A 14,851-nucleotide genomic window follows, 5' to 3' on the forward strand; every position below is an offset into this window, starting at 1 on the left:
TGCTGGCTTGAAAGGGATGCATCAAGCAGCAGGTTTGCTTTCTGTACAGCAGAAGATACTCAAGGTGTGATGACCTCATCTTGATTGCTCCAACAGGTTTGTGGGGGAGATAAGCCTTACATTGCCCCATCGGACCTTGAACGGAAGCACCAAGATTTCAGAGAGTCAGCTGTCAGGCAGTTCCGTTCGGTGAAGAAGATGGGAGGGGAAGAGTTCTGTCGGCGCTACCAGGAACAGCTTGAAGTGGAAATCGACGAGATCTATGCAAACTTTGTGAAGCACAACGATGGCAAAAACATCTTTTATGCTGCTCGTACCCCTGCCACTCTATTTGCAGTCATGTTTGCCATGTATATAACCTCAGGACTGACTGGGTTCCTTGGTATGAACTCCATAGCCACCCTGTGTAATCTTGTGCTGGGGATGGCTCTTATATCGTTTTGTACTTGGGCATATGTTAAGTACTCTGGGGAATTCAGAGAAGTTGGAACAGCCATTGATCAGATAGCTGAAGCTATATGGGAACAGGTTGGTATCCATTTTTAATGCAAAATCTTCCTTTTTTGAGCAGACATGTCAAATGTTTTCTGTTCAGTGCTGTAAGTGAAAAGCTGGTCTAGACCTAATGGAGAATGCTAGTGCTGCCAAAGGGAAAATCAGCTCAGAAGTGTGACTGCTCTCTTCAGTAAGAGATGCCACACACAAAGAATGTTAAACAAGCTTAGGATATTATCAAAAAAGTGTTACTTAAAGGCCTCACTAGATGCTTGGATGGTAGAGACTCTTTAAAAATCTTGTTAGCTTTTTCAGAGCAAGGAATTCTGCTTTTAAAGGTATATTTAAAGTTATAAACTTGTGCTGTGGATGTGGTGGATAAAATATCAGGTGGTGCAAGAAATGAGGAAGGCAAAACACTGCTGCCTCCACCTCCCCTGATGGTGTGACACTGGAGGGCTAATTAGACCTCAGAGAACTGATTATTGACTTGCAGCAGCTGCTACAAGATGATGTACAGCATGTTTCTTCCTTCAGGAAGACTTGTGTTGTCTGTGACAACTTCAGTTGGTGCAACTGCTGTTGCAAGAAATGCTTGACAGACAAATTCATGAAAGAAAAGATGACACGAGTGTAAGAGTACCAAAGCTGGAGGAGAAAGCCTTCTGTACAGAGATTTTGCTGCCTGAATCCAGTTGACGCAGTTGTGCCAGTAAAGCCAATGTAGAGAATTCCTGACCAACTCTTATAAGTAGTGTTTGGAGCATTCAGAGTAGCTATGCCCAGTGCCAGCAGAAGGGAAACACTTTGGTGTTGCCGTCACTAGAAATAAAGGGCTCACTGAACTTACTTGGGATGACATTAAAATGGGTCCTCTAAGGCACAAGCAAATAATGAACCGGAGCTTTCTATACAGAGGCTCTCTTCTACATCTGAAAAATGACTGTTCAAGGTTCATCATAGGCAGTGGTACATTAGACCTATCTGAGCAACCAGGTAAGGTTACGAGTTACACTGAAGCAGAAAAAGTGGATTTCTAGTAATAGGAGGGAAATGAGCATCTATGTACTAAGTTTTGAGTTATGCCCCTAACTAATGATTAAAATTGAGGCTTTCCTGTACCACTGTAGCTTCTTGCTTTTGAGCTTGGGGCTTGAAGAGCACTGCAAGAAAAGTGGAAGGTGTCAGTTCTACGTGTAGTACTCACTGAGTGCAGCTGCTACTGTAGGATACCTGGAGTGCATAAGGCTTGATTTGACTGCTGACCTTCCCTGGAAGGGAGACAACTTGGGTTATGCTAGTGGGAGCTTGCCTTTTGTGGGCTAGAGGAAGGTGGTTTCCAAAAGAGCTTGCTGGTGGTGGTGGTGGTACAGTTGTACATCCCAAATAATATGCAAAGCACCTACAGATCCTGTCTGAGTCACTCTTGTTATTGATTTTTCTGAATCTCTGCCTTTCTTTTCCCTCCTTGCTTCAGAGGAATCCCAGGAAGGTGAGGAGTTACTGGCAATCAGTTTCTTTTTCTGAACTTGATTGACTTTTTCTGCTGCCTTCTAAGAGCCACTTTTCCTAACAGCTGAATTCGTGTTTTAGGTGTTTTCCAAACTCTTTGAAGTCCTTAGACGCCGAACGATTCGCCGTGCTCTTACATCAGTGCCGCGACAGCGACTCTCATCCAACAATAACAAGAAGAAAATCTAGCCAGTATTTTTAACTTTCTTTCTGTATCTGAAGTGTTCACACTTACACATATAGGACAATAAGCTGGACCGTCTGGGCCGGTCTGCATAAATGCTGTAACCATACCAGACTGCTGCATATAGGGTATGGAATTGCACATCCATCTTCTAGGAACTGTAAAGTGGTTTGAATTCAGTGAAATACTGATGTATAGGAGGGATATCACTTGTGTCCATAGCATGTGACTGATTTAACCTCATTACTGTAGCAGCAAAACTCATTTCTCTTTCAGTTCATGCCAGTTTGTGTCAGACTTCAGCATTCTCAGTTTTTTCATGATTTCAAGTCTCATCTCTTTGTATGTTTTTGTATTTTATTTTCCTTGGTTACCTCATTTTTTTGTTTCTTTTGCACGTTTCTCATTCCACAGGTGTTGAAGCCCATGAGTGATAATTTGATGGAGGATCATATGAGGCAGTCTGTAAAAAACTCTATCAAAGCAGGCCTGACCGAACAGGTGTCTCACCATGCCAGACTAAAGACAGACTGACAGTTCATCTCCTCTTCAACTCTGCCCTCTCATCCTAGACATGCTTGCTGTACCATGAGAACTCAATAATAATGATAAAAAAGAATAAAAATAAACCAAAGTTTACAATCAACTGTAGAAGTAGTTTAGTGTGACTGGCTTCACAGATTGCTGCCATCACCTGGAAGTGTAAGTTTGTCAGTGCTCTGCTTCTGAGACAAACCGGTGCCATGGAGAGCGCTGGGGGCGGGAGGGGGGGAGGGAGGGAGGGAAGGTGTCTGTTTTACTTACAGTCCTGGTGAACCGTGTGTGTTTGGGGGGGGAGGGGGGGGAGGGATCTTCCCCCAGTGTTTGAGTTGGTGCAGTCTCTGGCTTACAGTGGTAATCTGTCCTCTGCAGGAGGTAATTTCAGGGAAGTATGTAATGATCAGACCCACATAGGGTGTGCTCTCACCAAATGGTCCCAGCTCCACACCATCCCCTGGCTGCCTCTAACGAGTGGTTCTGTGTATCGAGTTGGTGAAGCCATTAGAGCCACTACATTACACTGTCTATCTTGCTTTATTGCCTTTTATACCAGTGTTACACAAATGCATGTATTGGTTCCTCATGCCACTGATGGCAGAACTGACTCGTAAGGGGGTCGGTGGGTCAGAACGTATGGTGTCTTGCCTTGAACTTGCAGACCTGGTCCCAAGGGAGGTGCATATCAGAACTGAGCTGTCTTTTTCTGCAGTTTAGCCTTCATGTATATAATATTGCCATTAATTCTACTGGGGGAGAAATTCCATCCAAAAACGTTGCCTACAGCTACCAAGCAATGAGTTAGGATTGTCTGTACAGTGTGTTTAGTTTTTATTTTTTAAGAAAACACAGATAGGGCATGTATATGAAATATAAATATATAAATACAATTTTGTATCAAAGTTTTGTAGTTTATGGCAAAACCCGGTTCTGTGGTAGCTAAGTGCAGTCCCTGTAAAGGAATGTTTGTGGCTCATGTAAATGTGTGAATGCATCAACAATTTGAAGTTTTTTGATATATTTGTGATATTTACCTGCCTTGAGCACTGCAATCTCTCACCCCCTTGGGAAAATCAATGGGAATGTTTGTTGTGAACCTCTTGTCTTCTGTTGCATTTTAAAGTTATTTCCTGTAATTTATTTTCAGTACATGATTAAAATCAGTTGTGTATATATGAAATGAAATCTGTGCTTATTTTTAAAAGATGTTCAAGTATGTATTCTACTACATAAACTGTCAAATACTTATTCTGACAATTATATGAACAGATAGTCTATTGTACTTCATAGCTTTCTATTGAAGCTGATGTTCCTCTCATGCTTGTCTCTGAAAGATGACATCTGTCTAGCTCATATCCCCTCCCTGCATAGGAGAACTTTCTGGTATTCTAAAGCACGCTTCTTGATTTGTGGAGTTGCTTGTTAGCTTCTGCCCTCTGACAACTATCATACTGAAATCTTGTTACCGGCTCTGTTTTCACTCTTGACTAAATCCTTATCAACTGCGTGGAGTGTAAAGGCAGCTAAATAATTAACTGCTGTAGTTTCAGCTGGAAATGACTGTGTGCAATAGCTGGGTTTTTTGAATTCCTAAATGGTAACAATTGCCATCAACATTTGAGCTTCATCAGTCTCCCCTCTCGAGTGAGGGAAATCATCTGTCTAGGACTAAAGCAATTGCACTGTGACTTTTGTACCATAAAGAACTGCTGGGGAGTGGTCGTTACCTGCCCTCGGGAGATGAGGGCTCAGCTACAGGTGAATGATGCTGAAGATGAGGTAGGAATGTTGCATTTTATGATATCTTCTCTCAAACTGTACAGATTAAATACTGTTATTTAAACAATCTAATGCTTTGGTGATTAATCTTTTTATTAGTCAAACAACTAGAGTCACACAGGGGGTGTGGAGGGCCCTTGCCTTCTCTGGGAAGGTACAAGTCAGATTTGAGGCTGGGCCTGCCCTGGAGTGATGGTGACAGCAGAACTGTCTGGGATGAGGACAGCAAAGCCGGAAGGCTTTATCGAGACTCTGTCCTTCTAGTAGAGGACTGAAGCAGGGTCTGCAGGGGGAGAGTTCCTGAGCTCTGTGCCAAGAAGTTACAGAATTTAGGCAAAAAGCCCCTCAACTCTGTGGGAGGGATCAAAGGTAGGGAAAGGGAGGGGCTAAGGTGACTTTTAGGAGCAGCAAGTGCAGGCAATAGATAATTAAGGGAATAAAAGGTGCTGGTCATGTGGCAACAGGGTCTGGTGAATGTTCTTGTCTGATGTCCTGTTTTCTCCCTTAACTCCATTTCTCACCCTGTTCCTGGGAGAGTGGACTCCATTCTGTGTGCATCGAGGTCTGTGCCAGCAGCTGGGGTGTGACCTTGGGTCACCAGGGCTGGATGTTTGGAGGGCCAGTTAACTGGAGTGAGGGGAAAGCAAGTGCTGGCAACTGTGGAGTGAGGTTGTAGGTCAGTGTATGAATATCAGGCCAGATTTAGCCAGCAAGTAGGATAAGGTACTGAAGCAGCCCTAACTCTGGGCTGGACATGCATCTATTTCTGCATGAAACAACTGAGGGACCAAGAGGTCCAGGCTAGCTTGGAGAGGCTGGGGTTCAACTGATACACACTTGTGTGTCTCCCTCTGTGGGAGGCAATTCTAGAAACAAAAGAGGCTCTGAGGCCATTTACAGGATAGACATGTTACTCAGAGCAGCCACAGTGGGTGAGTGCAAAGGTGGGCTGAAGCAGCAAGTGGAGTGGGGCTGTGGGCTGTGTCCATGTACCAGCTACTGGAGCAGACTGGTGATGCGGGGCCAGCTGCTGGCTGAATCCACAGCTTGTGGCTTGTGCATGTGTATTTCCCACTAATGGGCCTTCATCCTGATACAGACATAACACAGGTTTTGGTGCCACTTGTGTGTGGTGTGAGCATGTGTTGTGTGTGTGTGTGTGCGCCTGCTGGGAATGCTGGCTCAGCGTTGCTGCTGGTTGCACATGGGGACATGAAGCTGTAGCACCCTCACTTCTACTGGGCAACCCCTTACAATTAGTATCCTTAGTCAAATAAGGTTAGTATTTCTCAACTTTTGCCTATGTTCTGTTAAGAACATTGAGATTGTGCACAGAGCAAGTACAGGGGCATAGAGGAACTTCACAGTGGAACACAAAGGGGCATAAAGGGCTGCACCCAGGGCTGCTCTGATACTCACTCAGGAAATGGGCTGAGAGCGCCGTTTTGGTTCTGTGCAAACTGGTGGTGTCCTGAGGCCTTGCTTCCCCCATCCTCCCCAAGAAAGTAAAAACCAATTTAACAGAAAAAGCATAGAGTAAAACATGGTAACCTTACCCCTCACTAGCAGTACAGCTCTGGCCAACTCTTGCCTCAAAAAGGATACAGCAGAGCTCAGTAGGAAAGCTGTATGGAAGATGCTATGGCTGGCAAAGTATAGCAAAATGATGTAGGTAGACAGATGAGATGACTGGGAAGATGTAACAAACTACAGCATCAGACAGCAGGGGAGAAGGCAACAAGAGAAAACATACTTGCTCCTTTTGTTACTTCAGGAAATGCTGATTAGAATGTATTTCTCCAGCTGCCATCAAGTTGAAGAGGCACTCACCCTCACAAGCTCAGATCCCTGGGTTCCTTGGGAGGGGAAACAGTCATCTAGGGCAACAAATAATGAGATTTCTGGCTCCAGAAAGGCATAAACAACAGGAAATTTATTTTCTGGCTATCTTGTAACTCCATTTTCTTAGTGTGGGCTAGGGCCAGGCCACAGATTTTTCTTGTGGATGGCTGATTCTTAGCGTCAAGTTAAGGAAACTATAAAAGTACATCAGGTGTGGCACAGCAATAACAGAAGGGTGGAGAACAGGAAGTCCTGTATTTTATGAACCTAGATATACTGAGCATCCAATGTTTTTTCAATTGTGCTAGCCAAGTATGGCAGTATCTCAAAACTCCCCACCTGTTGCTATCTTGGGTTAAAGTAATTAAGCACAGATTATGGTAAACTTCCTGTTTTTATTGAAAAACACGGGCAGGAGTAAAGACATTATTTACACAAGTTCCCAAGTGCAGCTCAACTCAAGAACATACGACCAGCAATACGATAAAAGGATGTGGGTCCAAAACAGAATTATGGAGGCTACCACACAGTACATGGTAAACATGGCCCTTCAGATAAGATCAGCAACTGAAATGAGAGAAAATGAGAGAATGTAAGTATGCAGCAAGTGTGCACAGTGCCACAGCCCAGCACACCTAATGCTGTTCCCAGGTTCTCCCCTAGGGGAAGCAAAGATGGGTTGGGCTTGGGAATGAGGCACACGGCAAAACAAAGCATCTGGCATTTCTCTTGCAGACGCAGCACGCCAGCTCCCAACTGGAGGGGGGCAGGCCTTGCTGGGGCTGGCTTGCACTCACCGTTCATGGGCATCTCATCTATCTGGGTGGAGTAGTACTGCTCGATGTCTCGCAAGATGCGGATGTCGTCATTCTTCACAAAGTTGATCGCTACACCTTTTCGGCCGTATCTGCCTGACCGGCCAATTCTGTGGAGGCAGAAGGAAAGAGAGAATGGAGCAACCTTGGGGAAGGGTAATCCAGCCACACCCCCCCCCCATGAAGGCCAAGCTTACCTGTGTATGTAGAGTTCTCTGTTGTTGGGTAAGTCATAGTTAATGATCAGGGATACCTGAGGCACATCCAGGCCTCTAGCCCAAACATCTGTTGAAATAAGGACTCGGCTGCAAAGAGAAGGGGACAGTTAGGGCCATTCCACTGCACTGAGGTGGGTGTGAGAGCTGAGAAGTTGTTGTCTCCAGCACAGGGCATCCCCTGCTATTCTGTACTCCTCCCTGCCTACAGCACACTGGCAGCATCCACACTTTTGCTGCAGGAGAGCCGTCCCATGCAGCATCACCAAACTTCAGTGAAGACAGCTAGTACCAAGACAGCGTTAATCTTTCAGAAAGAATGACTCTCCCCAGAGTTTAAAATACAGAGGACAGAGCCCAAGTATTTTTCTTCCTTGACTTAGTTTAAAGGCAGCAACTCCCAGCCTCTTCAGCAAAATAAAACTGATGGATTTTATGCCTAAGAAGTATAAGCATCCCTCCCTGGAAAGTGGCAATCTCCCAACCCTCTGACACCACAGGGGGATACATGGGAATCAGAACTCTTCCTAATCCAAGCTGAACAAGGCCTTCAGAGAGGAGAGGTATTACGGGTTTCTGAGGCCTGTTCCCTTCAGACACTAGAAGAAATCCTGTCCTTACATAGCAACGCTGTAAGCAACAATGTTTAAGGCATTTACCTTGCACCAGATCTGAACTCTTTCATGATGGACTCTCTCTCCTTTTGTGGCATGTCCCCATGCATGGATGAAACTGTGAAATTGGCTTCTCTCATCTTCTCCGTGAGCCAGTCTACCTGTGCATACAGCCAAGCAGCCTGGGTTAGCTCTCTGCTCAGGACAGCCAAACGCACAAGTTGTGCTTGGAGAATGTTTGCAGAGACATATGCTGGTAAGGACTGAGAAACACTTTAACAAGGATTCTGGAGCTAAAGGATGTAAATAAACCTTACAAAGCAGTGGCTATATGATACGGGGCTCCACAAGCCCTGAAAGGAAAGGAATTAACAGCATTTATTCAGGAAGCGTGGCTTTGTTTCAGGGATTATAAGCAACTAGAAGAACATTCTTACCTAATCAGGTCTACTTCTCTAAAAAGGCAACTCCTGCCAACTATATCAGGTCTGCCTATAACCAGTTGTTTAAGCTAGGCACATCCCAAAGGCAAATGTTTAACCTCTGTTCTTACTGAACTATTCCCAAACAGGGGAACAAACAGACTTCTTAACTGGGTGTGTCCTAGCATTCTCCTCCGAGTCATCCTCTGAAAATAACATGCCCATCTGATGGCTGCTGTACCTTTCTCTTGGTGTTACAGAAGATGACAGCCTGGGTGATTGTCAGCGTGTCATAGAGATCGCACAAGGTGTCAAACTTCCATTCTTCCCTCTCCACAGCCACGAAAAACTGCTTGATTCCTTCGAGGGTCAGTTCATCACTGTGGGGAAGAAGAACAGCTATACCACACCACAAGTAGGTGAATGCACACAATGCAGTTAGAAGGGCTGAGTGTGCTTCAGTGGAGATGACACCTCTGCCCTGTGTGCTGAGGAGTGTGGGTCTATTCCTTTTGACTCCCACTGAGTTCCAGTGCACGAGGACCTGTGATAGCACCAGACATAAGCTACTCCTCCAAGGGCATTCAGGACCAGTCAGCTACGTCATAGCAAATTAATGGAGGAGGCCTACAAAAATCTTCTGGAGGAGCACAGGAATTGGGTAGGTGCAAAAGACGGATTTCCAGGGGAAGAGACTGGGGAGGATGAGGATAAAGTCAGAGAGACGAGTCTGCCTCTGCTGGAAATCAGGACACGAGGATGTCTGCAAACACCTAGGCAAACTGCAATGGCGAGAAGGAATGTGAGAGTCACTCTGCACGCTGAAATCAGTTAATACTGTGAACTGCCCAGGGCTGGACCAACTCAAAGAGATCCTGTTCTTTCCAAGGAAACTCACTCACCGTTTCACCAAGATGCGAATGGGGTCTGTCATGAATTTGTTGGTCATCTCCAGAATTTCATGAGGCAAAGTGGCGCTGATCAGAACCACCTGTGTAGCTGGAGGCAAGTATCTGTACACATCATAAATCTGCTCCTTAAAACCTGAAAAGTAAATCAAGTAGCACAGAACAGTTACCACATCTTTCTCCTAAATATCCCACTCTTTCACAATTTGATCTGGAATTCAGTATTGGGCTTATGCTATGAGATGAACATTAATAAGTGAATCAGTAACTCAAAGCCAGCATTACATATTGCTCATCTCTTTCTAATTTTCCAAAACCTACTACAATGTGTCCGTGGTACACAGTAGAGTATGAAAGACAGTGCTCAAGAATTTGTAACTATTGAACAGGATACTACAACTAAATCAGACAAGACATAGTAAGTAGTTTAACCTGCTACAGCCTATAATTAACTATAATCATCTAACTTTGACAAAACCAATTGTTTTTAGAAGTGGTACTGCCAGGTGGGATACCTTGGCATCTCAAAGAGGTGAGAAGAAAGGAAGTAATAGGGAGACAAATATTTTTACCTTTATTGAGCATTTCATCTGCTTCATCCAAAACCAACATTTTGATGGCACGAGTCCTTAAACTTCGTCGACGAATCATATCTGTAAGATTTCACTTTGTAAGATGAAAAGGCTCTGAAAGCAAACGAGCCTACACTGCTCCCAGCCGCTGTCAGGGGATTTCGGTGGAGGAGGAACAGGCACTTCCCCTGTTGCCAACAGAGACTGGTGTTTGGTGATGGAAGGCACACCCAAGGGCCACAGCATGCCCACTGCACCCTGTAACCTAAGGGAACATCTCTGCAGCCTGGCTACGGGAGCAGTGACTGCAGGGAAGCTCTGAGTGCAAGCCGTGGGATGCTAACTGCACGGGACAGCTGACCCAGTGTCCCATAGTAACTGCAGCTGGATATGAGAAATGCAAAATGCTACATGAACTTTTCATCAGCAGACTGGGCAAATCCATGTCCTGTTTGAAAGAGCACATGGCTTTGTGTAACCCCTTAATACTGTGACAGAAAAGTATTTGCCATTAGTGTGCTGTTCAAAGCCAGCCCAATTCGGCAGCTGCTAATTATTTTTTTTTCACTTGTCAAGACTACCTCTCTGTTCTTTCAGTGACAGGTGCTTGTGTAAGAAAATGCTGCCTGTTTCTCAGAGATCCAGATGTGAGCTTGAAGGCTAACACTATCACTGTGTTAACTGCCATGATCAGTAAATACAAAAATCTTCATGCAATGAAACCAGAAAGCACCAGCTGCAAGTGCACCTGATTTAACAGAGAGCGAGCAATGGCCAGTACACAGAAAATGTGGCACTAACTTTGACATTCAAATAGACCCAGCTAATACCTTCTCCAAGATTCTGAAGTATTTCCTGTACTGTTGTAATTTTGTAAAAATTGTAATATTTTCTCCTTTAAAAATACTCTTGGTTTCCAAACCACCACATAAAGAAACACTTCAACAATGAAAAGCAAAATATAAACAGAGAAAATCCAAATACTATCCCCACTGATTTCTCTCTATAGTCTCTTCCAGATATTACTATACTAAGTTGTTACCTTGTTACACTTAACATTAATGTTACACTAATGTTTTCACAATAAATGTAATTTTCATGCTGTTTCAATTCTAATCACACAAAATATGCAAGAGGTTCCCATGGCTCAACTCAGGTCTGAACCCGGAGGTGATGCAGCCTCCCACATCTCCTTACCAAACACACGGCCTGGAGTGCCAGCAACAACATGCTGCCCATAATCCAGTTTTCGGATATCTTCACCCACGTTGGTCCCTCCAATGCAGGCATGACACTGGACATTCATGTAGTCTCCCAGAGCAAGAAGACCCTGTGTTGACACAAAGGAATGGCTTACTTAAAAAAGCTCTCATGAACTTTGTATTTGTGAAGAAATGCAGGTCTACACAGCCATAGAGTGGTTTTTTTTTTTGGTTTTTTTTTTTTTTTAAGAGATGTACGCACAAGCAGTTAGAGGCATATTTTTATGTTCGTTGCCCAAACCTCCTCAGCAGCAGACTTTCAAACACTGGGAACTCAGTTCCCCAGGGATCACAACTGCTTTAAAAGTGCTGTCCTTAAAACTTCCGTTAGGAATGTGTAAAACCTTAGACTGCTAGCAAACGTGGTCATATAAGCAAGAACGAATATAATGCGGAGGAGGAAAACAGTCCTTTACCAGTTTTTTATTCATAGAATCATAGAATGGTTTGGGTTGGAAGGGACCTCAAACATCATCTAGTTCCAACCTCCCTGCCATGGGCAGGGACACCCTCCCACTAGACCACATTGCCCAAAGCCTCATCCAGCCTGGCCTTAAACACTTCCAGGGATGGGGCCTCCACAACCTCTCTGGGCAACCTGTTCCAGTGCCTCACCACTCTAACAGTAAAGAATTTCTTTCTAACATCTAATCTAAATCGACCTTCCTTCAGCTTGAACCCATTACCCCTTGTCCTGTCACTGCACTCCCTCATAAACAGTCCCTCTCCATCTTTCCTGTAGGCCCCCTTTAAGTACTGGTAAGCCGGAATTAGATCTCCCCAGAGTCGCCTTTTCTCCAGGCTGAACAACCCCAACTCTCTCAGCCTGTCCTCATAGCAGAGGTGCTCCAGCCCTCTGATCAGCTTCGTGGCCCTCCTCTGGACTTGCTCCAACAGCTCCATGTCTCTCCTGTACTGGGGCCCCCAGAGCTGGATGCAGCACTCCAGGTGGGGTCTCACAAGAGCGGAGTAGAGGACAGAAAGAAGGAGCAGAAGCCGTGCTTTGAGCTCTGCTGAGGAATACCTGAGAATCAGCCCCAGGCCTTGCAAGTGCTTTACAGACAGCGATTTAAACGCTCCTACCTTCTGAATCTGTACAGCCAGCTCCCGAGTTGGTGCCAAGATCAACGCCTGGGTCTCGCGAACCTGATTAAAACAGGTGATCACATGGCAGTTAATCACAGGGCAGATATCATCCAAGCATAAGAGATTACAGATCCCACAGTACTCTGAAATGTCACAGCTAAAGGATTAATCACAGAATTTTGTGCTAAAACCTAGTGTTTGCAAGGGTCAGTACACCTAGAAAGCTGCTCTCACACAGAGCATTTACACAGTAACAGCCTCTTAATGAAGTTACTTTTGACAAGACAGCACTTAAACAGTTATTTGATAGCTCAATTTTCATTCCAACCTAATTTCTATAAACAATGATCAAAGTGTGTACTTTTCTTGAAAAAGAACAGTAACAAATTTAAATCACTTCTATTTTGTATGTTCAGTTCAGATAAAAACCTGGCATTGCACAAGGATTCCAAGATAATGTTTTAAAGTGTCGTGTTTGAAAAATATTATAAGCACTTTACAGAAATGAAACATAAAGCTGACCTTTTCATTTAGAACATGCAACGTTTATTTTTGTATCCCCAGGCAGTGACAGGTGAGTAACAATCTAAGCTTTAAGAGGGTAACGGCTCACAGAAAATAATAATTTTATTCAACAGTATCTACACATTCAAGTTATAGTTACAAAACAATTGGATGGACATGATACCCCGACTAGAAAAAGAGCAAACATTTATCAGTCAAAAATCTAAGTTTGATTCTGTGCAATGTGTGCCAACTGTTCAGACAGGTTGCTGATGCCGTTAGGACTGTTTAAGGTCAATTCTGCCTGTTGAAAGATTAATTTAGCCCTCTAATAAGTATGTGAAAGAGGTCAGCTGTTAAAGCCAAGTTTATAATTACAAGACTTTATCTGAACTTATTTTGCCAAGGTGGGTTTAACAGTTAAATTGTTATGGAGTAGAGTCTGGCAAAATTTTCAGTTAGAAATTTGTCCTAAGTTCACCGCTCATAATTAAAAAAAATTCAATGTAAAGCCTCATTTTTAGCTTTATTCACTCTAAAACCAAAGGTTTTTATGATGAAGACTCTACCGATTTAGTCAAAGAACATTTTTAGCATGTGCTATGAAGTTACCTGTATATCCAGGCACTGCAGAACAGAGATGGAGAATGTTGCTGTCTTCCCTGTTCCTGACTGTGACCTGAGAAACAGATGTTTGGTGAATACTCTGGATGTCTGGACAAACAATATAAGCAATTTCAATATATTCCACCCCTCTGCTCTTTGCCACTTCTTCATTGCAAAGAAGTCAATACTGCCAACAGTGTATGTGACAAAGTTTTGTTACGATCATAGTGTGATCTGCAGACAAGCAGCTTTGAGAATTGCAGTACCAGGGATAGTGCACTCTGTTGCAGGGCCCCCAGCTCTAGCATGTTTCCTCCTTATCAGACCAGCATTTTAACCCCCTGCAATTTGTCATACAAAATCTGTTTTCTTTTAAAGTAAATGGTAGATAAGCCAATACAATTTGGAAAGCTAGCATTTCCCACTATTGACCTAGAAAGGATTTTTTTTTCAATGAGATGCATGCCCTTCTTTGTCTCTAGAGACATAATAGATTTTCTTCTGCTTACTTTTTCTCTTGATTGAGACTGCAGTTATCTCTATACTTCTCTGGCTTTGCTGGAAAACGTTCCTAAGAGTCTCAGAGGCCTATTCATTGAGACCATGCAACATCCTGACAGAATCTTTATTACAGTGACATACCTAAACTTCATAAACTTTGACAGTAACAACTGTTAGGATCACAGTCTGTGCACGTTAGCCAATTTCACCCCATATCGCTCATGATGTGATTTCCCTAACCCTGCCGAGCAGCAGCCGAGGACCACGGGTGACAGACCTCGCTTCCCGCTTCAGACAGCGAGTGTGACTGACTCCCCCCTCCCCCCGGGCCACAACCTTCTCAGGACACACGCCCTTCCCACTCGCGAGCAGCCCACCCTCGCCGGCAGCCCCACTTACTGGGCGATCACGTCTCTGCCCTTGATGATCTGCTTGATGGCTCTCTGCTGGATGGCCGAGGGCTTCTCAAAACCTGCGGAGGCGGCCGTTACCGTCAGCGGCGCCGGCGCAACCCCGCAACGGAACAGGCGCCGGCTTCACTGCGCAGGCGCACCGCCCCACATCCGGGCGCCGCCACCGACGACACTCCCCCCCTCCCCCCTCGCCTTCCCTCTCCCCCTCGCTGCCGCCCCGCCGCGCACCGTAGGCGTAGATGCCGCGCAGCAGGTCCTCCCGTAGCCCCATGGTGTCGAAGGTGGGCGTCACGTCCACCTCCTCGCTCGTTTCGAACTCCACCTTCGTCATGTCCTCCTCCTTCATCAGCCGCTTCCGCGCCGAGCTGGCCGTCCCGCCAGATCCCGCCGACCCCGACATGGCTGAAGCCTTTCCTCTCCCGCCACCCGCCCCTCACGCACCGGCGATGGCTCCGCCGCCGCCTCGCACCGAGAGACTACACTGACGCGCATGCGCGGGGTGTGCGCCTGCGCGGGGGGTGGGCGGGAAGGACGATACGGCATGCGCAGGAGAGCGGACAGGCTGGAGGGGGCGGCCTGCGCAT

General features: G+C 45.2%; 2 protein-coding genes across 6 annotated transcripts in view; one reads left to right on the forward strand and one right to left on the reverse strand.

The window, feature by feature from the left end:
- The window catches only part of ATL2 (atlastin GTPase 2), a 41,737-nt gene extending 38,770 nt beyond the window's left edge, over positions 1-2,967 (forward strand). For 2 of the 5 annotated variants that reach the window (XM_054821350.1, XM_054821354.1), the window contains 3 exons: positions 97-528; positions 1,973-1,987; positions 2,089-2,967. In XM_054821350.1, the coding sequence (XP_054677325.1) occupies positions 97-528; positions 1,973-1,987; positions 2,089-2,196 (555 nt within the window). In that variant the 3' untranslated portion in view covers positions 2,197-2,967. The remainder of the gene's footprint in view (positions 1-96; positions 529-1,972; positions 1,988-2,088) is intronic. The other 3 variants (XM_054821351.1, XM_054821353.1, XM_054821352.1) reach the window with 3 other exon arrangements.
- A 3,757-nt stretch (positions 2,968-6,724) lies between these two features.
- EIF4A3 (eukaryotic translation initiation factor 4A3) lies at positions 6,725-14,757 on the reverse strand. Its single transcript, XM_054821364.1, has 12 exons — positions 14,496-14,757; positions 14,254-14,326; positions 13,360-13,426; positions 12,241-12,303; positions 11,093-11,225; positions 9,896-9,976; positions 9,318-9,459; positions 8,657-8,795; positions 8,039-8,154; positions 7,362-7,469; positions 7,147-7,274; positions 6,725-6,916 (listed from the first exon to the last, which is right to left on the reverse strand). Exons 1-12 carry the CDS (start codon positions 14,665-14,667, stop codon positions 6,900-6,902), a joined length of 1,239 nt encoding a protein of 412 aa, XP_054677339.1. The 5' UTR covers positions 14,668-14,757; the 3' UTR covers positions 6,725-6,899.
- Between the last annotated feature and the right edge of the window lie 94 nt (positions 14,758-14,851).

The sequence above is a fragment of the Grus americana genome, chromosome 3, assembly GCF_028858705.1.
Source record: "Grus americana isolate bGruAme1 chromosome 3, bGruAme1.mat, whole genome shotgun sequence".
Taxonomy (NCBI): Eukaryota; Metazoa; Chordata; class Aves; order Gruiformes; family Gruidae; genus Grus; species Grus americana.